At 44.6% G+C, this 25,490-nt stretch overlaps 4 protein-coding genes across 4 annotated transcripts; 2 read left to right on the forward strand and 2 right to left on the reverse strand.

The window, feature by feature from the left end:
- Nucleotides 1–1,926: 1,926 nt before the first annotated feature.
- LOC124125095 (cytochrome P450 2J4-like) lies at nucleotides 1,927–16,326 on the reverse strand. Its single transcript, XM_046488422.2, has 8 exons — nucleotides 15,734–16,326; nucleotides 11,257–11,482; nucleotides 10,324–10,450; nucleotides 10,043–10,199; nucleotides 9,128–9,264; nucleotides 5,749–5,845; nucleotides 5,126–5,329; nucleotides 1,927–3,457 (listed from the first exon to the last, which is right to left on the reverse strand). Exons 1-8 carry the CDS (start codon nucleotides 16,074–16,076, stop codon nucleotides 3,282–3,284), a joined length of 1,467 nt encoding a protein of 488 aa, XP_046344378.1. The 5' UTR covers nucleotides 16,077–16,326; the 3' UTR covers nucleotides 1,927–3,281.
- LOC125374374 (octapeptide-repeat protein T2-like) lies at nucleotides 16,226–18,094 on the forward strand. The gene is made up of 3 exons (XM_048385224.1): nucleotides 16,226–16,320; nucleotides 17,212–17,626; nucleotides 17,663–18,094. Exons 1-3 carry the CDS (start codon nucleotides 16,226–16,228, stop codon nucleotides 18,092–18,094), a joined length of 942 nt encoding a protein of 313 aa, XP_048241181.1.
- A 138-nt stretch (nucleotides 18,095–18,232) lies between these two features.
- On the reverse strand, nucleotides 18,233–25,301 carry LOC125374375 (protein Ycf2-like; the record flags this gene model as incomplete). The annotated part of the gene is made up of 2 exons (XM_048385225.1): nucleotides 18,233–18,326; nucleotides 25,210–25,301. Coding segments are annotated over 2 exons (186 nt in total), but the record flags the coding sequence as incomplete, so codon positions are not given.
- LOC124125097 (N-acetyllactosaminide beta-1,6-N-acetylglucosaminyl-transferase-like) lies at nucleotides 21,042–25,369 on the forward strand. The gene is made up of 2 exons (XM_046488423.2): nucleotides 21,042–21,168; nucleotides 23,751–25,369. Exon 2 carries the CDS (start codon nucleotides 23,759–23,761, stop codon nucleotides 25,067–25,069), a length of 1,311 nt encoding a protein of 436 aa, XP_046344379.2. The 5' UTR covers nucleotides 21,042–21,168; nucleotides 23,751–23,758; the 3' UTR covers nucleotides 25,070–25,369.
- Nucleotides 25,370–25,490: the final 121 nt, after the last annotated feature.

Here is a 25,490-nt window from a genome sequence, read left to right on the forward strand (position 1 = left end):
TGGGAGCCACCCACGCACATATTGCACGAACCTTCTGTTGCTCCCGTGTTGCCGTTACCAACTTGATGCAACGTTACAGACAGACAGGGCGGACCGCTGACAGGCCAAAAACAGTCAGACCCAGGGTGACCACGCCCCATGATGACCGATACCTGCGTACCTTGCACCCCCGAAATCGCTTCCTGACAGTGACGTCATCGGCGAAAAATGTCTTAGGTCACAAGGTTAGTCGACAGACAGTGGCCAGGAGGCTCAGGGCTCATGGAATCAGGGCTTTTAGACCATACAGAGGACAGCTATTGACAGCGCAACATCGTCGTCTGCGATTGAGATGGGCCCGGACTGTACGACGTTGGCAACGTTGTGACTGGCAGAGGGTTGTCTTCACTGACGAAAGTCGATTCTGTATGTTTAGGGCTGATTGAAGACAACGTGTTTACCGCCGGAGGGGCGAACGAACGGCGGCGTGTTGCGTGCAGGAGGTCGTACCATATGGTGGAGGGAGTGTCATGGTGTGGGGAGGGATCTGTGGGCAGGAGAGGACACCGCTGGTCATCGTTGACGGAAACTTGACAGCTCAGCGTTATATAACATTCTTCGTCCAGTTGTCCTACCATTTCTCCTACAGCAGCCACGTGGTGTCATTTATCAGCATGACAACTCTAGAGCCCATACAGCCAGAATTGTCACTAACTTCCTCGCAGCCGACAACGTCAACGCCCTGCCGTGGCCTGCACGCTCACCCGACATGTCCCCAATAGAACATCTCTGGAACTTGATGGATCGTCGTGTTCGACAACGACCACACTCTCCAGCCAACGGCCAAGAACTGATCTTGGCCCTCCAAGAAGAATGGCGTCAAACCCCACGTGACCTCATCAGACGACTGTATTGAGACATTTGGTGGTCACACACGCTACTAATGACTTGTTATTGAACGTGAGCGATTGTTTATGTACTCTGCTTATTGTCCATGATTCTGAAAGCTCGAGTTTTGTACAACACCCAACTTTGGGGGGGCTCTGACGTCATTCTCGGTAGCGGTATGATTGTCATTTTCAGTTTTGATTATGTTGCAATATTGATCTTCTCAATACACTTTACTTCATGCATGTATGTTTTGTTGTTTTTGAGCAAGAGTGATTTCAAACTCTGGTAAAGTTTCTTTTGGACGTCAGTTTTATATCGGAATCTCAAGCTGGTTTTCGCTCTAACTATTCTACCATAGATAATATGTACATTTTACAGTCATTGTGCTCGAAATATATTTGCAAACCGAAGGGACATTTTTACTGTGCTTTCGTTAATTTTAAGAAAGCCTTCGATTTTGTGGATAGGCAAAGGTTACTGTATCTACTTGTAATGAAGGGTTGTCATGGGAAAATATTTAATGTTCTGCAAAGTATGTATTCATCAGTAAAAGCATGTATAATGACTAACAAGGGAAAAACAGATTGATTTTCAACGTCCCGAGGTGTGAGACAGGGGTGTATTTTGAGTCCTGTTTTGTTCATTTTCTTTATCAATGAACTTGTTATTGAAATTCATAAACAATGTAATTATGGTATATACGCGTATGTCCATGAAGATATTGATGATATTATGATGCTATTGTTTGCTGGTGATATATTGCTGACTATTTTCATTTGCAGTAAGCAGTTTACAAAAACAGTTAAATGTATTGCAATCACTTTGAATGAAATGGGGACTGGAGGTAAATGTAAATAAAACAAACATATGGTCTTTAGAAATGGTGGTATTCTTGCCAATAGGGAAAAGTGGACTTATGGAAATACTTTGGTCAAGGTTGAAACTTACTATACATATTTGGGTATCATGTTTTCTTCTACATTAAGGTGGTCAGTAGCATGTAAACAACTTGCTATGCCTGTGTATAAATTGTTTAAACAAAATAGGTATATATCATTTTCAACAGCATGCAATATGTTTTATTGTCAAATTGCACCAATATTACTATATGGTTCGGAAATATGGGGAACAAAATATTATGCTGCAATCGAAAAAGTACATACCTCACACTTCAAACGTTTTTGGGTATTTGTAAATATTCCTCAAATAAAGTAATTCTTGGTGAAACTGAACGCTGCAATATGTTTGCGCATAGCCAAGTAAGAGTAGTTAAATACTGGATAAAGTTACTAAGAATGGAAGAATGTAGATATCCTCTTCAATGTTATAAATTGTTAAAGCAGTTGGATGATAAAGGTAAACAAAACTGAGTATATGAAGTAAACAATCTATTATTTACATGTGGTTTTTCTTTTGTGTGGTTTGCACAGATGTTGGAAACATTCAAGTGTTAATGGGAATATTTAAGCAGGGAGTGAAAGATATATTTGCGCAAACTGGAACGATACTGTTTCATCTTCGCATTATCTTAGCAATAATAGTAGACTAAAGACACATCTTCATCAGGGAATGTATTTATCTATTAAGTCATTAATAAGATCGTGTTGTAAATTTAAATTCTCATTACATAATTTTAATGTAATTATGTGTCGTAAATCGAAAGATATTGATGCTGTTAACAGTGTTTGTACCAATTGTGACAGAAGTGAAATTGAAGATGAATTCCATGTCTTATTTAAGTGGAACAAGTATTCCAAGTTAAGATCTACATATCTCCCCTTCTTGAGTAATGACTATACATCTGAAATGTTAATGATACTTATCATCAACTCACAAAATAAAAATGTTATCTTTTGAGTGGCTAGTTATATAAAGCATGTTTTTTTCTATCAGATTCAAGAAGATGTAATTTCTGTATATGCACGTGACATCATATTATGAGGTAGTATCAATTGTACTTTAGGCCATATGGCCATAATACTGAACAAACCTGTCTGTCTGTCTGACTCTGAGCCGATCAGTCCTTGTTTTAGCCCGATAATGCCGAGCGCCAGACAGGGCGACACAAATAACATATTTTAACGTTTTGGTATGACGCGTCCGGGGATAGAACCCCAAACCTGCCGCTCTACAACTAGACCACGGAGGCGGTCTAACTTACAGAGAGCACGTATACAAGCTGAACACATTCTTCACCAAATTGAATTATCGACAAATAACATTTGCCATCCAAATATTTCTATATATGCCGACTGTTTAGTGCATTAGAAGAACTCCGTCCGCGACATGAGAAGGAATGAGTAACTATGTTGTAATACGTATGCGTTAAGACTGTTTCATGTGGTCTGGATTGTAGAATGTCAGTCCCGGGGAATCTGTCGGCGTATTGACCACCAGTCTGCTGGGGAACACTAGCGTTTGGTCACCACTACTTCAAACGGCCTGGGAGATCGAGTTAATCCAGTGACCCCTTCCAGGTTCAAAGTCGCCCCATCTACTTTCTTAAATGTGAACCATTGTAGGAGGTTGGCGAAGTAGAGGAACAGTTCCATCTTGGCCAGAGTCTCGCCAGCACACACCCGGGGACCTGGCATGAACAGAATACAATGTATCATCCACTGAATACATCATCCATAGAATATAGCATCCACTGAATATAGCATCCACTGAATATATCATCCGTTGAATATATCATCCACTGAATATATCATCCACTGAATATATCATCCAAAGAATATATCATCCACTGAATATATCATCCATAGAATATATCATCCATAGAATATATTATCCATTGAATGTATCATCCATTGAATGTATCATCCGTTTAATATATTATCCATTGCATATATCACCCATTGAATATAGCATCCACTGAATATATCATCCATAGAATATATCATCCATTGAATATATCATCCATAGAATATATCATCCGTTTAATACATTATCCATTGCATAAACCACCCATTGAATATATCATCCACTGAATATATCATCCATAGAATATATCATCCGTTGAATATATCATCCATTGCATATATCACCCATTGAATATATCATCCACTGAATATATCAACCATAGAATATATCATCCGTTGAATATATCATCCATTGAGTGTATCATCCATTGAATGTATCATCCACTGAATGTATCATCCGTTTAATATATTATCCATTGCATATATCACCCATTGAATATAGCACCCACTGAATATATCATCCATAGAATATATCATCCATTGAATATATCATCCATAGAATATATCATCCGTTTAATATATTATCCATTGCATATATCACCCATTGAATATATCATCCACTGAATATATCATCCATAGAATATATCATCCGTTGAATATATCATCCATTGCATATATCACCCATTGAATATATCATCCACTGAGTATATCAACCATAGAAAATATCATCCGTTGAATATATCATCCATTGAGTGTATCATCCATTGAATGTATCATCCACTGAATATATCATCCACTGAATATATTATCCATTGAATATATTATCCATTGAATTATCGACCTCACAAAGGACATATCGCAAAAAAATCCTTGGAAATCAGGAAACGAACTACAGATGAATACGACGTTCCATTACATGTGTGATCAACTTAATTGATAAGATGTCATAAGATAACAGACATAAAGCTACATGTTTACCGACAGAGAGAGGCGTAAACAACGTTATATGTTTACCAGCAGAGAAGGGCGTGAATGTAGGATAAACAATGTTACAAGTTCTATATAATATGTTACCAGCAGAGAAGGGCGTGAATGTATGATAAACAGTGTTACAAGTTCTATATAATAAGTTACCAGCAATGAAAGGCGTGAATGTAGGATAAACAATGTTACAAGTTCTATATAATAAGTTACCAGCAGAGAAGGGCGTGAATGTAGGATAAACAATGTTACAAGTTCAATTTAATAAGTTACCAGCAGAGAAGGGCGTGAATGTAGGATAAACAATGTTACAAGTTCTATATAATAAGTTACCAGCAGAGTAGGGCGTGAATGTAGGATAAACAATGTTACAAGTTCAATTTAATAAGTTACTAGCAGCGAAGGGCGTGAATGTAGGATAAACAATGTTACAAGTTCTATATAATAAGTTACCAGCAGTGAAGGGTGTGAATGTAGGATAAACAATGTTACAAGTTCTATATAATAAGTACCAGCAGAGAAGGGCATGAATGTATGATAAACAATGTTACAAGTTCTATAAAATAAGTTACCAGCAGAGAAGGGCATGAAATATTCTCCTCTGTGGACCTTCCCGTCCTTGAGGAATCTGTCCGGGTTGAAGGTCCCGGGGTCCGGCCAGAGGGCGGGGTCCATGTGCACCGACAGGAGGTTGACGAGGACGATGGACTCCCGGGGGATGGCGAAGCCCCCCAGGGTGGTTGCCTGGAGCGTGGCGTGGGGCACGGACAGGGGGGCTGTGGGTGGAGACACAGATGTGACGGGATACATGATGGCCATGGGTGCTTGACAACAACAACAACAACAACAACAACAACAACAACAACAACAACAACAACAGCATGGAAACTAGGGGGAACAACTCTGACAAAAACTTGCCTTAGGCTAATTCGTACTGTTACACAGATATGGGACACACACTTAAGCCCCACTTAACTTTGGTGGATATTGTCCGTATCTTAGTGTAGATTTAACATAAGTCACTCTTACCTATGGTGGATATTCTCTGTATCTCACACAGTGTAGATTCAACATAAGTCACTCTTACCTATGGTGGATATTGTCCGTATCTTAGTGTAGATTCAACATAAGTCACTCTTACCTATGGTGGATATTGTCCGTATCTTAGTGTAGATTTAACATAAGTCACTCTTACCTATGGTGGATATTCTCTGTATCTCACACAGTGTAGATTCAACATAGGGCAACTTGAGTCTGTCCGAGAACTGCACCATTCTGCCGGGACCAATGACCTTAAGTCAAAGCACATGCTATAAGCACATATAAACTCATTGGCAAAAGAAAGTATACACTTTTAAAATGAATTGTCCCCCCAAAACTATCAAAATGAGCAAAATGGAATAAGGCGTAAAACAGTTGCCCTAGAACTGCAAAATCAATCTCAAAAACGCAACGCGTTGGGCGCAGTGGCAAAAAGTCACGCATCAGCTTTTCCAGGTGTTCGTAAAATTGCACGTGCTGAATTTGTATAAAAGGGCGATAACCGTTGCTAAATCATCACACGTAATAAAAGATATGCCACGGTTAAGTGACGAACAAAGAGAGAGAGAGAGAGAAAGAGAGAGAGAGAGAGAGAGAGAGAGAGAGAGAGAGAGAGAGAGACAGAGACACAGAGAGACAGAGAGAGACAGAGAGAGACAGACATAGATATGGAGCAGATTGGAGCCAACCAAATCCAGATTGCTAGAAACATAAACTGTATACAGACAACGGTCGTCAGACTGTTTCAATGCTTCAGACAGACTAGCACCAGACTGTACCATCTGCGCAACAGGTTCGTCACGGCGACGGAAACGGCAGCAACGGCGTTAGGACACCGTATCAGTCGACGCACATTACTTCGACGTCTACGTGACGCAGATATAAGAGCTCGCCTTCCATTCCGTGGAATGACATTGACCCGAGAACATTGACCTAAAAATCTGCTATGGGCAAGGACAGTACGACGTTGCCATGACCGTGTTTGGCAGAGAGTGCTTTTCTCTGACGAAAGCAGGTTTCAGCTGTTTCACAATGATGGTCTAGCTCGAGTATACCGTCGCAGGGGGAAGTTCCCTATGGTGGTGGTGCTGTGATGGTTTGGGGTGGAATTTGTGGTAACCAACGGACGAGACTTGTCATCATTCGATACAGAGATGATGTTCTTCAACCCGTGGTGCTTCCACTCCTTCTCCAACAGCAACAGGGAACACTCCTGCATTATGACAACGCTAGACCACACACTGCAAGGCTCGTCCAGGACTTCTTGAATACGAACGTCAACGTTCTTCCGTGGCCAGCACTCTCATCTCACTTGAACCCAATTGAATACTTATGGGATCACCTGAAGCGTCAGGTCCGGAGACGTCCACACCCACCACCAAACCAGCAACAGATTGCTGACGCTGTAAGAATTGATTCCCGATGACGTCCACACCCACCACCAAACCAGCAACAGCTTGCTGACGCTGTAAGAATTGATTCCCGATGACGTCCACACCCACCACCAAACCAGCAACAGATTGCTGACGCTGTAAGAATTGATTCCCGATGACGTCCACACCCACCACCAAACCAGCAACAGATTGCTGACGCTGTAAGAATTGATTCCCGATGACGTCCACACCCACCACCAAACCAGCAACAGATTGCTGACGCTGTAAGAATTGATTCCCGATGACGTCCACACCCACCACCAAACCAGCAACAGATTGCTGACGCTGTAAGAATTGATTCCCGATGACGTCCACACCCACCACCAAACCAGCAACAGATTGCTGACGCTGTAAGAATTGATTCCCGATGACGTCCACACCCACCACCAAACCAGCAACAGATTGCTGACGCTGTAAGAATTGATTCCCGATGACGTCCACACCCACCACCAAACCAGCAACAGATTGCTGACGCTGTAAGAATTGATTCCCGATGACGTCATCAGGCGGCTGACGACATCAATGAGGCGGCGAGTCTAGACGTGCGGCGGTGCTCACGGTGGTCATACCCGTTACTGAGTGTACCAGGTATCCGTTAAAGACCACAAACTTATCAAGACAGTACCTAGTTCACTCTGATCATTCCTGTGAACTGTGATCTGCCTGCCCCCATGTTCACGTAAACGTCATGTACACGTCACCTGTTTTGAGTGTCGCACTGTAATTGTGCATGGAGTATCGCGGGTGACCCTTTTAGCGAATACACCATCATTGAATAACATTCTCTTGTTTGTTTTCATTTTATTGACAACCCAACATGGGTGTATGCTTTAGTTTGTCCACTGGTTTAGTCAAGTTAAGTGTTTGTTTCCTATGGAGGCCGCTGGCCCATTTGCATGATATATGAGATAATTAACAAACACAACATGGTAAATCTACGTTTATGATTTGTGTCTCTTGACGTCATGGCTTTGCGACACGAATTAAATCTACACAGGTTATTTTCGCAATTTTTCCCAAATCCAGATAATAACATTTGAAACTTATTCTGGGTTGAATATTGACAGTCCATTTTCGATAAATAATATTTTCTAAAGTTACCATAATAGTAAATACAGTACATACACGATGTGTTCGTAGTGACGACTTTGTTCCCAACGATCAACCTTCATTTACCTTCAGTACTAACAATCCGACTCTAAGTCGAATAATTATGTGACGATACTCCTTGTCTGAGATGACAGATATTTACTTTTCAAGTCTAATAAAGTTTTGAACTATTGTTCAAAGTGCTATTCCACAACTGAAAATGCATTTATGAGAACATATTGATATACTTTTAGAAAAAAGTACTTTTTCATCCACTGATTAACACAAAATCCAAACCCAAATCCGTGTGAAAATAGAAAGATGGACTTTATGCCACATGGTTGTTATATCCAGAGTAAACATGATATACAAGCGTAATCTGGGTCTTTGTCGGTATCCTGCCATTATACATTCTATTAATTTCAACCTATATACAACCCTACAAAACATGAACACCGTTTACGTAAAGGGTAAAGATCACATTCAGCATTGGTAAAGACATTTGGTGTCTGGCATTTAGAAATGTCTTTGATTATGTGAACATATTCTATCTTTTCATACCTTTGTAAACCCTAATCTTCAGAACTACATAACATAATTGATTGAATTTTGTGTATCAAATATTTTTAAAAAGTCAAGTCTGCTTAAATTAACAGTTACTTCCATCAACGCTCGTTTTCCTAATAACTTTTGTTCCCCTTTATAAAACCACACGTCTATTCTCCATGACGCAAATCAGCACAGTAGGCACCGGTACTCGGCTTCTGACATTCTAAGTGAGTGAATTAGTGAGTGAGTGAGTATGGTTTCACGCCACCTTTAGCAATATTCCAGCAATATCACGGCGGGGGACACCAGAAATGGGCTTCACACATTGTACCCATGTCGGGAATCGAACCCGGGTCTTCGGCGTAACGAGCGAACGCTTTAACCACTAGGCTACCCGACCGCCCCGACATTCTAAGTTGTCAACAAGGCTCGCATGGTGCTGGGTGCGTCAGCGGTGCCTACCTCCTCCATCTCGACCTGGCAGCGCGCCTGGATGTCGGGGTAGGCGATCATGTACAGCAGGGCCCAGTTCAACGTTGTCGAGGACGTCTCCGTGCCCGCCATGAACAGGTCGACAATCACCCGTAGGAAGTTTCGGACTGGAAGAAGACAGAAGGCATTTCAAGGACAATTCCCAGGGTCCATCTCGACATATCTTATCCATATCTGCGCCATATCTCGACACCATATTTCGACACCATATCTCCACACCATATCTCCACACCATATCTCCACACCATATCTGGGCCATATCTCGACACCATATCTCCACACCATATCTCCACACCATATGCCGACACCATATCTCGACACCATATCTCGACACCATATGTCGGCACCATATCTCGGCACCATATCTCGGCACCATATCTCGACACCATATCTCGACATCATATCTCGGCACCATATCTCCACACCATATCTCCACACCATATCTCGACACCATATCTCGACACCATATCTCAGCACCATATCTCGAACCCATATCTCGACACCATATCTCGACATCATATCTCGGCACCATATGTCGGCACCATATCTCGACACCATATCTCGGCCCTCGGGATAATCCATATTGGTACTGGTTAGCATCGATATAAAGAACATAAAGATTCTATCAACCAAAGGATTTTTTTTGGTTTTAAATCGGTTAGAATTTGAGACGAACTATATGTGGGTGGGTCAGTAGGTGTACGGTTTACAATCACGCTACACTAGCGTAAGCGCAGCATACCCAGGGAACCAGGCTGCCAAATGGTCTAGGAAACAAAGGACACGCCACGTGTATTTCAAGTGTACTGCGACAATGCACATCAGATATGTAGCCGATGTACAGATATGCTAGAACATGTCACCATGGAAACAGATCAGACGTACGTGTGTAGGACGCGTCCTTGTCCTCATCACGGAACTTGATGAACATGTCGATGAAGTCTCGAATGTTGTCTGGGTCGTATGTCGATTCATGATCCGTGACGATGTCGCTGACAAACTGCGCCAGGCGGTCGAATGCTTCAATGTTGTCAACTAATCCCTGTACAAGGTAAACAGACAATCAGTCTCACGCACTCACGCACTCACTCACGCACGCACGCACGAACGAACGAACGAACGAACGAACGAACGAACGAACGAACGAACAACGGTTAATCACTCACCTTTTTGAAATGAGGAACAAATCTTAAGATGGGAAATGCATTGCATATTTGGAACAAGCCGGGCCTCTGAAAGACGTCGTTCAACAGCCGCACCATCTTCTGGAACTGCTCGTCCTCGTACTCAAACCTGCAGACAGCAAAGTATTAACAGAGACCATCTACCCGGGATGACACTCGACAACCTAGCTAAATGACAGGAAGGTATCAGTGTGCACCAGCACCCGTACACCTGGCTCCAGGGTAGGAAGGACTCAATCGACACCAGCATGTACAGGAAGTGCCACGATAGGCAGGGCATCAGCAGCTATGCTCGTTGTAAGAAGCGACTAAGCGATCGAGTGACAAACAATCGGACGATCAGGCTCGCTGACTTGGTTGATGCACGTCATCGTAACCAAGTTGCGTGGATCGATGCTCATGATGTCAATCACTGGATTGTCAGGTCCAGACTCGATTAGTAACAGACCGCCGTCATATAGCTGGAATACAATGTCAAAAAAAACGACCAAATGTAGGTATGAGTCTACGGCAAACATGAACCGAGGTTTTGCTCTTTATTTAAGGAGAAATTTGCCTGTTTCTTAAGAAGAAGTATTTATCTGTATTAAAGATAGATATTTATTTATAGATAATTATTATTGTATTTAGAAATTACGTAAAACATCCACATACCACCATCGTACTGATTATATATGAAAAGAGATTGTACTCTTAGCCATGAGGTCTTCAATACTGAATAATCTCTCTCTCTCTCTCTCTCCCCCCATCTCTCTCTCTCTTTCTCTTTCTCTCTCTTCCCCCCCTCTCTCTCTCTTTCTCTTTCTCTCTCTCTCTCTCTCTCTCTCTCTCTCTCTCTCTCTCTCTCTCTCTCTCTCTCTCTCTCTCTCTCTCTCTCTAGTCACCTCCGATACAAGTATCGGGGTCCATTCTCACCTTGATCCAAAGATGATGTTGCAGATGATGTTAGACGTGGCCAGGGCCAGGTATTTGTGCACCTGTATCGGTTTGTTCTCATTGTCAGACAGGATCCCCATGATGACCTTCACCTCATCTTGCACCTTCTCTTCTGTAGTCGATTTCCCCATACCGAAGTCTCTCATCGCGTGGAGGCTCATTCGCCGGAGATCTTTCCATTGCTGTCCGTTGCTTAAGATGACCCCTGAAACAGCGTACCGGGCAAAGATGATCATCTTCCTGGGGCAAGGGAGTTAACTGACTTTAAAAGTCCAGTTTCCACCCTTACCTAACTAGGCTGCAATTATGGAGTTACATTTTTGCTGGACTAACTAGTCTTTTCATAGTCCAATCAAAACGAACTAGACACCCGGTTCGTAAACAACATGGAGTTCAACGTCGGTCGAAGGCATGTGTGCCGACAACTGGCGCCGACAGATCTTTTACAAATTCTTTAATGCGTTTAATCACGGTGCACACGCGATTTGATGCACTTCGCATGGCAAGACCTAGTTTAAATACAATATAGATCTCGATTATCGAGCAGATCGTCTTGACTGGGGTCCGTCATTTTGTTTGAAGCAAATGCAAGTAATATGAGAGATGGAATCTGATTGGTCAATAGGAGAAACTTAGAAGGGACATGACTCGTAATAGCCACTGGTGGCGCTTTGATCGAGCTTGGAAATTCCAGCCCAGTTCGGCATGGGTGGAAACTGGACTTCTTTTGACAGTCAACGCCCTTGTCTCGGGAACATGACAGATGATATGCCCGCTTTACATTAAACAATTTTTATATTTAGTGTATGTTATAAACCTTCATGATCATCCTGACAATGAACGTCAGAGAGTGTTGAGAGGCAGATATGTACAGTGTATATAGTTCGTGGGTAACTAGCCAGTCTTTCACTCACTCACTCATCAGGAGTTTTAACTCCACTGACACAGGAGCTGTGGCCAGTCTTTATCTGGTTGGAAGTAAGACTGACAAACAATCCTCCGGATGGCGTCACTGTGATGCAGTCTCCACTCTGTTAGTTAACGTTTAGACCTCTGAAGATCCGGGGTAGAATAGGTCTTCAACAATCACTGCTTGCTGTACAAGGCGACAATGCTTGTTGATAGAGGCGACCACAGGGATCGGGTGGTCAGGCTCTCTGTCTTGGTTGATGCATGTCCGTATTCCAATTGCGTAGATCGATGCTCATGATGTCAATCACAGGATTGTCTTGCCCAGACTCGATTATTTACAGACCGCCGTCATACAGCTGGAATATTGCGGAGTGCGGCGTTAAACAAGAAACGAACAAAACAAAAGTGAACGTTTATGATTCGTTGTCAGATTGATGACCACTTGGCGACGACCTTGAGTCCTGCAGCTGTGAAGCGACGGCCCATCCCCTACACTCAGCCTCAGTCCCACTGTACCGACTGTCTGCGCACATTCATAACCTTGAAATCCCACTGTTTTGATGACGTCACCAGCAACCAATCACGGCCATCTCTTACCCTTTTTGCGCCACTGGCACGCAGCATCTCGTCACGACCCTGCCTTTACAGCACAGCGCTTTCCCATCATAATAAGTACTCCGTTATACGGCGAGGCTGACCAACTCATGCTGATATTCTCACTATGTACACATTCCACGACCATGTTGTGCCTCCACCTCATTTGCCCCACACCCTCATGAAAGTACATTTACACCTGATGGCAAATCACTTAAGTGATGTTCAACCTCTATTGTCTCACCTTTGATTACATCATAACTAGTGCAGTAGTTACAGATACAAAGCCAATCTTTAAAAGTGAGCGAGTGAGTACTTTTTTACGCCGTTTTTAGCAATATTCGAGCGATATCACGGCGGGGAACACCAGAAATAGGTAATTTTAAAAAGAGTTATGAGAGATGATATTAGAATATAAAACCAATAACAAGTATACACAAATAAACACGTATTGAAGAGTAATGGGTTATCCATATAACCTATGTCTACGTCTGTGTAACATTCGGTAGCAGGTTTGGCACTTAAATAACTTACACCACAATTATGCAGAACAAAACACAACTTATCATCATTGCTGAAAGTACTACAATCTGTATCATATACTGACAGTTTTCTGAAAGGAGGTTCCTCAGATCGTAGAGGGGGCAAAATAAAAGAACATGATTCATTTTCTATTTCTGTAATTAAAACACTCCATTTTTTTCTGAAATATTTTCAAAACTCCCAGTTTCTATTTTTATCGGCGCTACACCACATCTAAACTTGGCTAAAGCTGAACGGAATGTGTTAGGCAAATATACCATTCATGTCACAATCAAATGTCGTACCATTCATGTCACAAACAAATGTCGTAGTAGATTATTTTCAATTCCATATTCTGTCTCAGTTTATGTTTTCCTTGCCTTCCATTTTCCTTCTGTATAATTTCAGAACACACCGTCCCACCTCATTACACATGTACACAGACTTCTTGACACTATGGCCTGCGTTCTGTAGGCTTGCCTCTGATAGTTTATTATCCACCACTCACTCTCTCTCTGTCTACAGCATGACGATCTGCCCACTCACGTGTGGTTCTGTTAGGCCTGGGGGAACGGGTGGCTGTTCGCTGTGCAGAGTTGCGTCCCTTGGGCACGCCAGACACCTATGAATCCCGGTTCGCCCCGATTAATGTTCTAGGTATGTCAGCATCATACCCGTGCTCGTGGGTTTCACCGAAGTGGTAAACGTCTGAAACCTGCATCACTTTGGGCTTTCCTCCCACATTAACCTGTCACGTCGCAATATAACTGTAATACCGTTTAAAGCGGCGTTAAACCCAACTCACTCACTCACTCTGTTAGCCTATGTGGCATCATCTTGAATCTACACCATTGTGTTGTAATGCTCTTCAACTGTCGAACTATAGTAGGTACCCATCCTGTCAGGTAAATGCCGTGTGTTGTTTTAACTAATTGTAGGGGAACTGGGTTGTAGGGGAAATGGGATGTAGGGGTTTTGGGAGATAACCCTCCAGTCACTGCTGCGCTAGCTGCATACTTTTCTAATCCCTGAAAGTACCTGATCGCTCGACTCTGTACCACGTACAAGATGTATCTGATGTTCCCCATAAGGCCGCCCCGTAGTTTAGGGTTGACCATACCATGCTGTCATAATGGTTTGTAAAGATGTTAAAAGGGATACCACCCAATGCTTTTGTTTTTGCTATTAATAGTCTGAGGGATTTACAAGCAGTATTCCCGGCCATGGCATTGAGATCCAAAGTTTGTGTAACTACTCGGCCCAGACAGTTATACTACTGACTGGCAGTCTCTATCTTCACGCTGTTGGTGTAACTACTCGGCCCAGACAGTTATACTACTGAGTGGCAGTCTCTATCTCCACGCTGTTGGTGTACAACGGGTGTTGCGTTCTCTGAACTGACGGGTTTCTGAAGTGTACAACCTTCTCTTCTGCTTATTCTGATCACGCAGTGATTAGTAGTATATGTGTAGGCATGCGTGGTGATTGGCTGTCGTTCAGCCAGGCTCTTTGAGTCAATATTTCAATCCACGCTCTACATTAAAATCTTTATGAAAAGCGCTCTGTCATCCACGTTCATGACCCAAATTCTAGTTACACCTACTCCCCGTGAAATCACACCTACTCATCAGTGACACCACCTCACCCTGACATCAGTTACACCTCACCCTGACATCAGTCACACCTACTCCCCGTGAAATCAGTCACACATCACCCTGACATCAGTTACACCACCTCACCCTGACATCAGTCACACCTCACCCTGACATCAGTCACGTCTCACCCTGACATCAATCACACCTACTCACCCTGACATCAGTCACACCTCACCCTGACATCAGTCACACCTACTCACCCTGACATCAGTCACACCACCTCACCCTGCTGTAAGTCACACCTACTCACCTTGCAATCAGTCACACCTCACCCTGCAATCAGTCACACCTCAACTTGCAATCAGTCACACCTACTCACCTTGCAATCAGTCACACCTCACCCTGCAATCAGTCACACCTACTCACCCTGCAATCAGTCACACCTACTCACCTTGCAATCAGTCACACCTACTCACCTTGCAATCAGTCACACCTACTCACCCTGAAATCAGTCACACCTACTCACCCTGACATCAGTCACACCTCACCCTGACATCAGTCACACCTCACCCTGAAATCAGTAACATCAACTCACCCTGACATCCGTCACACCAACTCACCCTGACATCAGTCACACCAACTCACCCTGACATCAGTCACATCAACTCACCCTGTCATCAGTCACACCTCACCCTGACATCAGTCACACCTCACCCTGAAATCAGTTACATCAACTCACCCTGACATCCGTCACACCTCACCCTGACATCAGTCACACCTCACCCTGACATCAGTCACACCAACTCACCCTGACATCAGTCACATCAACTCACCCGTTCCTATTTTCTGGGTGAGAAGCAGGAAGTCGGGTCGGTCGCTGAACACATCCGCTCGCTTCATGAGCACCTCCTGTATCCGGGCATAGCCGCTCACCACCACGATGTGGAGCCTGCCGAACGTCAGACTGAAGACGTCGCCCAACTCCACCGCCTGCTTCATGAAGGCCTCTGGAAGCCTGCCTCTGTTGGCACTCAGCTGCAACATGTTCCCCACCACCGGCAGCCCACGTGGTGACGGGGGTGGGTTCTCGGCACGAGTCAGGACATTGTAGATTATTACAAAGGCCACAAGAAACACCAGCACAGTCGGCAGGTCGAGGTATTCCAACAAGCCCATGACTGCTGACCTGGCTCAGCGCACTGCATGACTGTCGCCGCGTCACGTGATGAAACACAAGGAGGCAGATAACAATACCCTGGTTCAGTATGTAGGTTGTCGCGGCTGTCGTGGCTGTGACCAGATAGACGCTGAATGAAGCCGGAGCGATGGCTGAGTTGGAGCAGTCGGGCGAGGGACTCTGGGTGGAGAGGGAAAATACTGGGGTGAAGAATGTGGTGGGGAGAGGGGTGGACCCAGCCTGGTTCTGCACAATGTCCGCCTCCACTGGACAAACAAACATGGCGGGCACGACATGTATTTACTATAGAAAAACGCTAGAACGGGTGGTTAAAATTTTATCTTCGCATTTTCACGAATCCTCTTGCAATATGCAATAACATCCATTGTTACTTTGAGTGAAGGAAAACACCCCCCATCTTCCACAGTGATATGTGCGTCAATTTGTCGTGTCAGCTCACTCTTGTCACGAATCTTATACACAATACATAGAATTACACGAACACGACAATGAAATACCGTTAGCATCTTTACTTTAGCAAATCTGATTACCCAAATGTCGCCGATTTTGCCCCGTTTTCTCCCATTGTAAAATGGCGGGTCAGGCGGAGTTATTGAAAGCCCAGTTGATGCGGTCGTTTAATTCCATGTAGTATGTATACTATTTCGTGACAACAGTGAGCTGACACGAAATATTAACGAAAATATCACTGTCGAAAATTGGGGTGTGTGTCATTGTTTACATTTCACCGATGTAACGACCACTTTCGAGTCTCGAAACAACTTAAATAATGTTTTCCTTCATTAAAAGTAACAATGGGCGTTATTCTCGTGACGTATACATTGCAAGAGGATTCATGCAAATGCTAAGAAAAAAAAATAACCACCCGTTCTAGCGTTTTTCTATAGTAAATACATGTCGTGCCCGCCATGTTTGGTTGTCTAGTGGAGGCGGACATTGTGCAGTCATTGCCTGGGTCAGTGTAGCGCCAGTGCAGTCATTGCCTGGGTCAGTGTAGCGCCCGCGCAGTCATTGCCTGGGTCAGTGTAGCGCCCGCGCAGTCATTGCCTGGGTCAGTGTAGCGCCCGCGCAGTCATTGCCTGGGTCAGTGTAGCGCCCGCGCAGCATACCCAGGGAACCAGGCTGGGTGGAGAGAGAGGCGGAGAGGGAGTTGGAGAGAGAGTTGGAGAGAGAGGTGGAGAGAGAGTTGGAGAGAGAGGTGGAGAGACTGGAGGAGAGAGAGGTGGAGAGAGAGCTGGAGAGAGAGGTGGAGAGAGAGGTGGAGAGAGAGTTGAAGAGAGAGTTGGAGAGAGAGGTGGAGAGAGAGGTGGAGAGAGAGTTGGAGAGGGAGGTTGAGAGAGAGTTGGAGAGAGAGGTGGAGAGAGGTGGAGAGAGGTGGAGAGAGAGTTGGAGAGAGGTGAAGAGAGAGGTGGAGAGACTGGAGGAGAGAGAGGTGGAGAGAGAGGTGAAGAGAGAGGTGGAGAGAGAGGTGGAGAGACTGGAGGAGAGAGAGGTGGAGAGAGAGTTGGAGAGAGAGGTGGAGAGAGAGGTGGAGAGACTGGAGGAGAGAGAGGTGGAGTGAGAGATGGAGAGAGAGGTGGAGAGAGAGTTGGAGAGAGAGGTGGAGAGAGAGGTGGAGAGAGTGGAGACAGAGGTGGAGAGAGAGGTGGAGAGAGAGTTGGAGAGAGAGGTGGAGAGAGAGGTGGAGAGACTGGAGGAGAGAGAGTTGGAGAGAGAGGTGGAGAGAGAGGTGGAGAGAGAGTTGGAGAGAGAGGTGGAGACAGAGGTGGAGAGAGAGGTGGAGAGAGAGGTGGAGAGACTGGAGGAGAAAGAGTTGGAGAGAGAGGTGGAGAGAGAGGTGGAGAGACTGAAGGAGAGAGAGTTGGAGAGAGAGGTGGAGAGAGAGGTGGAGAGACTGGAGGAGAGAGAGTTGGAGAGAGAGGTGGAGAGAGAGGTGGAGAGAGAGTTGGAGAGAGAGGTGGAGAGAGTTGGAGAGAGAGGTGGAGAGAGAGTTTGAGAGAGAGGTGGAGAGAGAGTTGGAGAGAGAGTTGGAGAGAGAGGTGGAGAGACTGGAGGAGAGAGAGGTGGAGAGAGAGTTGGAGAGAGAGGTGGAGAGAGAGGTGGAGAGAGAGTTGGAGAGAGAGGTGGAGAGAGAGGTGGAGAAACTGGAGGAGAGAGAGTTAGAGAGAGAGTTGGAGAGAGAGGTGGAGAGACTGGAGGAGAGAGAGTTGGAGAGAGAGGTGGAGAGACTGGAGGAGAGAGAGTTGGAGAGAGAGGTGGAGAGACTGGAGGAGAGAGAGTTGGAGAGAGAGGTGGAGAGAGAGTTGGAGAGAGAGGTGGAGAGAGAGGTGGAGAGAGAGATGGAGAGAGAGTTGGAGAGAGAGGTGGAGAGAGAGTTGGAGAGAGAGGTGGAGAGAGAGGTGGAGAGGCTGGAGGAGAGAGAGGTGGAGAGACTGGAGGAGAGAGAGGTGGAGAGACTGGAGGAGAGAGAGGTGGAGAGACTGGAGGAGAGAGAGTTGGAGAGAGAGTTGGAGAGAGAGGTGGAGAGAGAGTTGGAGAGAGAGGTGGAGAGAGTGGTGGTGACTCTTGGTCTGCCGGGGCTGACTGAGCTCCATGGTGGAATTGTTTGTGTGTTGTTTTTGTTTGTTGTTTAACGCCGCACGGCGGTCTGTAAATCTGGACCAAACAATCCAGTGATTGATACCGTGAGCATCGACCCACCAATTGGGATACGGCATGCATCAACCAAGACAGCGAACCTGACGAACCGATCCCGTTAGTCGCCTCTTACTGAAGTCGAATTTGAATGCAGGGCATATCTTCGCGGGTTCCATGGTTGGATTAACCGACGTCACACTGCCTAGGACAGCACCGGAATGTTCAGGTTAAATGGGAGATGTCCTGGCAATTAAACCATTCAATGTCAAAATTAATTCCCATGGTTAAGAAGAGTATTTTGGTTGGCATCGTTAAACCAATTGTATTTCTATATGTATTAGATCTTTATATCAGTATCTCTTGGTAAGAGTCTAGAGTCCATAAATATATTATGGATACCAAGGTAAAATGTGTATTTCATAAAAAAATCACAGACTTTGTTTTTTATGAAATGTGGAATATTAGATTACTTACAATGTTGAAACAATGTCAGATATCAACGTTTTCTTTTTCAAATCTGGAAAGGCCAATGTTGACACTTTCAACGCAGCTACATCAGATCATTCAAATGTCAACATGGAAACAATGCCTGGTGCCCGCAGAGTCGGGAGTTCGTAAAAACTGATTGGAAACTTTCAACAAATTTAAACAAGGGGCAAATGAAAGTATACCAAGCTTGTTTTTTAGGTCATTTGAAATTAAGAGAACTGTTCTTGAATATGAATATGTCTATTTCACCATCTTTCATTTGGTGCAGTTGGTAGACAGTAATCGGGGGCTGGGTAATGCATGGTAATGCTGGGTAATGCTGGGTAATGCTGGGTAATAATAATTGGTTCAATGAAGACTGGGGTTAGAAACGAAGAAATCACATGCCCCCCGCCATGTTTGAAATGTTGTATATTTGTGCCGAAAAGTCAAACGTTTTTATTTACAAAGACAGGATTCTACCACACCCACCAGTAGTAACTATTGTGTATCATGCTTTTGTTTTTTTCATTTTTAAAAGTTAGTTATCAAATTATATTTAAAAAACCCCATAAAACCATGTAGACGTATTGTTTAAATGCTGACTTAGCGCCAGTACAACATCGCCAACAGTTCATTGTGTGAATACAACATCGCCAACAGTTCATTGTTTGAATACACCATCGCCAACAGTTCATTGTTTGAATACAACATCGCCAACAGTTCATTGTTTGAATACAGCATCGCCAACAGTTCATTGTTTGAATACAGCATCGCCAACAGTTCATTGTTTGAATACACCATCGCCAACAGTTCATTGTTTGAATACACCATCGCCAACAGTTCATTGTTTGAATACACCATCGCCAACAGTTCATTGTTTGAACACAACATCGCCAACAGTTCATTGTTTGAACACAACATAGCCAACAGTTCATTGTTTGAATACAACATCGCCAACAGTTCATTGTTTGAATACAACATCGCCAACAGTTCATTGTTTGAATACAACATCGCCAACTGTTCATTGTTTGAATACAACATCGCCAACAGTTCATTGTTTGAATACAACATCGCCAACAGTTCATTGTTTGAATACAACATCGCCAACAGTTCATTGTTTGAATACAACATCGCCAACAGTTCATTGTTTGAATACAACATCGCCAACAGTTCATTGTTTGAATACAACATCGACAACTTCAACTGAGCACCAGGCATAAGATAACATCAACGAAGCGGGATAGTTCCATTCGACCTCTTCAGTTTATTTAATGTTTCATAATTATTAGTGAAAGAATTTGAAACTTACCAAAATACATTGCTTCAGTGTGACACTTTTTATTTTTTATTTGTAAGACTATTTCTTGCTCATTCAAGTCCTAGCCTGGAGTTGATAACTGTCAATGGATATTGAAGAAGATACAATTTTATATCATTCAGAGGTATCTACTCGTGACTACCACATGGGTTGGTAAAACCGACATATGCTGGATTCGGAAGCTTTCACAGTTTCCAGGGATAATTAACAAAGACAGCGACGCAATTCAGGGACTTAGAAAACGTACGACGCCATGATAACAAGTTTACACAGAAACTAGCCAGGTGTTGTCATCACCGTTATCAAGCTGGAGTTGTTATCCATGTGCGAATCAAGTAGTTAATTCGGGGATTGTCGAGCCTGTACTCTGGTACGCTAAGCTCTACATGGCGATTGTTATAATGATTATTGACGCGTGTTCACCAAGCTGTCAGACACCGTACTGTGGTGACGCGTGTCCATACAGCGCACTGGGGTGACGAATCAATGCGTGTATTATGTGTACAATACAATGTCAGCGTACACCAGTAGAGCCTTTTGCCTGGATCGGTAGAGACACCGCCGACACAACGCTGCTACTTGCACCATCCTCAACATCATGTATGCGTGTACAACGTCATCATATACCGAGCACTGCGCTTAAGGTGAGAACGATTGTCCCACAAAGATGAGGAATGGAGTGTGGTTTAACATCATCAGCATTGTGTCACCCTAACGACTGAATTTGCGAGGACAGCTTCACGTACGACGTGGACGTCTACGACTTCAGCGGTTTGGGTAGATCAAATGAACATCTAACCCACGCTGTCGCTTGGAACTAACTGTAAACTGCGCATGTCCATGTATGTGTTCTATAACCTGACTGCTGCACCAGGGTGTCCCAGTCAATGACTGATACTGGTAGACCGCCTCCTGGTGAAGCGATAATGAATAGGGCGTCTGCTCGGAGAGCGGAAGGTCGATGGTTCGATCGTCGTTGTTACTTGTTGTTACCCTGCCTGGAGCTCGTCATTAACGGCTGGTCGGCTCGGAGTCAGTTTACTGTGCCTTAGTTGGGTATTCATATATGGGGTATATAAACTAGTGTCCAAAAGAAACGATACCAACTTATTTTCAAAATTGTTTTTTACTAAGTGAATTGTCAAGTATGAAAACATGCCAATTCGTATTGCACATCCCAAACACAGCATAGTCGATAAAAAATACCGGGAACACGTGATCACTTCCGGGAAAAAACGTAAATTTCGTGAAAGTGACATTTCCCTCTCTAGCATGTTCTGCACGTGCAGAAAAACTGTATAAAACGGCTGATCAGACACGTTGATATCACAGCAACAAAAAGAACACAAGATATGCCACGTTTGACAGCCATCGAGAGAGAGAGAGCCGTTGGAATGGTCCAACAAGGAGCGTCACACGTCGACGTCGCCAGAAGGTTGGGCTGCGCACGCATCACTATCACCAGGTTGATGCAGCGGTTACGTCAGACAGGTCAGACGTCAGACAGGCCCAGGAGTGGAAGACCACGAGTAACCACGCCCCGTGAAGATCGTTACATCCGGGTATTACACCCGAGGAACCGCACCGTAACAGCGACGTCCACGGCGGCTACAGCACTGGGACACAGGATCAGTCGACAGACCGTCTACAGGAGACTACGGCAGTATGGTATCCGGCCACGTCATCCCTACCGCGGACCGCTCCTGACGCCTCGACACCGGAACAACAGACTGATCTGGGCCAGGCGAGTTCGACGTTGGCAACGGCGGGACTGGGCACGTGTTATGTTCTCTGATGAGAGCAGATTCCTCATCTTCAGAAACGATGGACGGCAGCTTGTATACCGACGATTTGGTGAACGTTTGGCGCCTAACTGTATCCAACAGGTCCGGCCGTTTGGAGGTGGAGGGTTAATGGTTTGGGGTGGCATATGTGGGGACGTCAAAACGATGCTTGTCGTAATTCGTGGAAACCTGAATGCACAGCGTTATCTTGATGACATCCTACGGCCTGTTGTGGTGCCCTTTATTCAGCAACAGACTCGTGGACTCCTTTTCCAACATGACAATGCAAGGCCACACACAGCAAGATTGACACAGAACTTCCTTGCCAACGCCAACGTACAGGTTTTGCCATGGCCCGCATGTTCAACGGACATGAATCCCATCGAGCACTTATGGGACCACCTCGATCGGCAAATCCGACGTCGCCGTGTGCCTCCAGTCAACGTCCAGGACTTGGAACGATGTCTCCTCGAGGAATGGCAACGCATCACTCCCAACGTCATCAGACGTTTGACGTCATCAGTCCGTAGGCGTGTTCTGGCATGTATTGATGCTCACGGTGGACATACCCGCTACTGACTTGACTTTGAGACGTGTGGTGTGACATTTCCCGTTGTTCTGTGATCAGTGCTCTAACGCAATGTTCATTTTTCGACCCCACCCATCTTTAAAGGCTTGTCATATTGGTTGTACAGATTTTATTGAAATGAATTTTTTGTACAGATGTTGTGAAAGGATTTCTCAAAAGCATAACACCAATCCTAAACTTCTGCATTGTTTAGTTTTTCTTTTATGTCGTTGCAAACAGGTGGTATCGTTTCTTTTGGACACTAGTTTATATTCATTAATACATATAATATATTTTTGTATTTTGAAAATACGTAATACATCCACATACCACTATCGAACTCATATGAAAAGAAATTGTACTCTTGGCCAGGTGGTCTTCAATACTGATTCTCTCTCCCCTCTCTCCTTTCGACCGCCTCCGTGGTCTAGTAGTAGAGCGTCCGCCCGGAATGCGGAAGGTCCGGGGTTCGATCCCCGGCCGTGTCATACCAAAAGACGTTAAAAGATGGTACTTGTTGTTACCCTGTCTGGCGCTCGGCATTAAGGGGCTAAAACAAGGACTGGTCGGCTCGGAGTCAGTATACTGTGTCTCAGTCGGCTAGCACTATAAATCGGCATCAGTCCGGACTAGTACAAGCAGCCACACACACACGTGCCTGCACGTCGCTATATAAGTGCAATAATCTTGGACGCGACGTTAAATCCAATTTTCACCTCACCTCACCTCTCTCCTTTCTATCTCTCTCTTTCTCCTCTCTCACTCCTCTGCTCTCGCTCTCTCCTCTCTGTCACACTCTCTCATCTCCCCTTTGCTCTCTCGTCATACATAACTTACATAAGAGCTCTTCAGAGAACCGTGATGTGTATTTCAGTGACCACCATGATCAGGAGGAAGCTGTATGCCCTGTTTGCCCTGCTGATTCTGTGTTTCTCCTACAAGCTGTATGTAGAACTTACCATCCTCCTGGTACACGAGGACACACCCCCAGGGAGTAGAAGACACGTGGCTGATGACGTCAGACAACCTAAACAACACCCTTGCTTCTCCGACATCCGTGGCAAGAAGAAGTTCCAGTGTCAAGAACTAGTCCGCGGCAGGGGATTCCACGCGTTCGCCAACCAGAGCCTCTCCAACAAACGACTCCACCAAGAGCAAGACTGTGATTTCCTAGTAGCTTTACAAGACTGTGAGTCACTAAGAGAACAACACGGTTACCTGGATAAACCGGTGGCGCTGAAGGAGAAGCACTTCGCCATTGCATACACTATAAAGGTGCATAAATCCCCGCGCCAGGTTGAACAACTACTGCGGAACATCTATCGACCACACAACGTCTACTGTGTTCACGTCGACGGGTCGTCGCGGCGGATGTTTCAAGTCATGAAACAGCTGTCGGAATGTTTTCATAACGTAATCGTTATTCAAAAGATAAATGTGGTGTATTTTTCCATAGGCCTGTTACAGACGGACCTTGTGTGTATGGAGGAACTGCTCAAGTCCAACATACGGTGGAAGTATTATATCAATTTGGCAGGGCAGGAATTCCCTCTGAAAACAAATTTGGAAATAGTAGAAATTTTACAAGCCTTGAATGGAACTAACGATATTGAGGCGTATCCCTTTCCCGACTTCATCAAGTCTCGGTACTTGACCCATAAGTACATAGAAAATGGCGTCTTGAAAAGGTCCCACATTCCTAAAGAGCCGTTTAAGCACAACATAACATTTTACAAAGGAAGCATGTACGGTATGTTTTCTAGAAAGTTTGTTGAGTTTGTGATGACAGGTGAGATCGCAAGGGACTTTGTTCTCTGGCTCAACGACACCTTCGCCCCGGAGGAGATGATGTGGGGCACGCTGAACGCTCTGCCCGACGCCCCAGGGGGGTACAGCGTGGTGGTGGACCACAAGAAAGGGGGGTTCCTGTCGAGGGCGATGGTGTGGAAGGATGACGACGACGTCTGTGAGGGCGAGTACGTCCACGGTGTGTGTGTGTTCAGCTTCAGGGACCTGCCCTGGTTGAGTCGCAGACCGGAAGTGGTGGCTAACAAGGTGGACGTTCAGAAGGACCAGGTTGTCATCGACTGTCTGGAGGAGGCGCTGCAGGCCAGGGCGTACACGGGGAACACCTCCACCCTCGACTGGACGTTCTATAACGCAGCTCCACATATGCACATACACAGAAACTAGGCAGGTGTTTTCATTACTTATTTATGAGTCCTTAGTAAAACTTTCAAGAGCAGACGTGAGGAGGACGTCTTCAAATTTGACGCATCACTGACAAAAATAATGCAATTCTCATTTGTTACAAGAGCACAATTAACACTTGCCTTTGCATGTGTTTGTGACGGAGGCCACTGTTGAGTCCGGGTCCGCTTACCTTTTCGTGAACATCTGATATCCTGATATCGTTACTATTTGATAGTGATTTATTTTATTTTATTGTTAAATTATTGTTTAACGCCGCACTCAGCAATATTCCAGCTATATGACGGCGACCAGTAAATAATCGAGTCTGGACCAGACAATCCAATGATTACCGTCATGAGCATCGATCCACGCAATTGGGATCGATGACATGCATCAACCAAGTCATAGAGTCTGACCACCC

Source organism: Haliotis rufescens, unplaced genomic scaffold (assembly GCF_023055435.1).
Source record: "Haliotis rufescens isolate VD_foot unplaced genomic scaffold, xgHalRufe1.0.p SCAF_56, whole genome shotgun sequence".
Taxonomy (NCBI): Eukaryota; Metazoa; Mollusca; class Gastropoda; order Lepetellida; family Haliotidae; genus Haliotis; species Haliotis rufescens.

Excerpts from the sequence above, each read along its gene's own strand:
- LOC124125095 (XM_046488422.2), bottom strand. The coding sequence starts at position 16,076 with ATGGGCTTGTTGGAATACCTCGACCTGCCGACTGTGCTGGTGTTTCTT. Across the intron at positions 11,483-15,733 it reads CACCCAGAAAATAGGAACGG|GGGTCATCTTAAGCAACGGA; the intron begins GTGAGTTGATGT and ends ACGCTGTTTCAG. Across the intron at positions 10,200-10,323 it reads TTGTTCCTCATTTCAAAAAG|GGATTAGTTGACAACATTGA; the intron begins GTGAGTGATTAA and ends TACCTTGTACAG.
- LOC125374374 (XM_048385224.1), top strand. The coding sequence starts at position 16,226 with ATGGCTGAGTTGGAGCAGTCGGGCGAGGGACTCTGGGTGGAGAGGGAA. Across the intron at positions 16,321-17,211 it reads AGAGGGGTGGACCCAGCCTG|GGAACCAGGCTGGGTGGAGA; the intron begins GTTCTGCACAAT and ends CAGCATACCCAG. Across the intron at positions 17,627-17,662 it reads AGAGAGAGGTGGAGAGAGAG|ATGGAGAGAGAGGTGGAGAG; the intron begins GTGGAGAGACTG and ends GTGGAGTGAGAG.
- LOC124125097 (XM_046488423.2), top strand. The coding sequence starts at position 23,759 with ATGATCAGGAGGAAGCTGTATGCCCTGTTTGCCCTGCTGATTCTGTGT.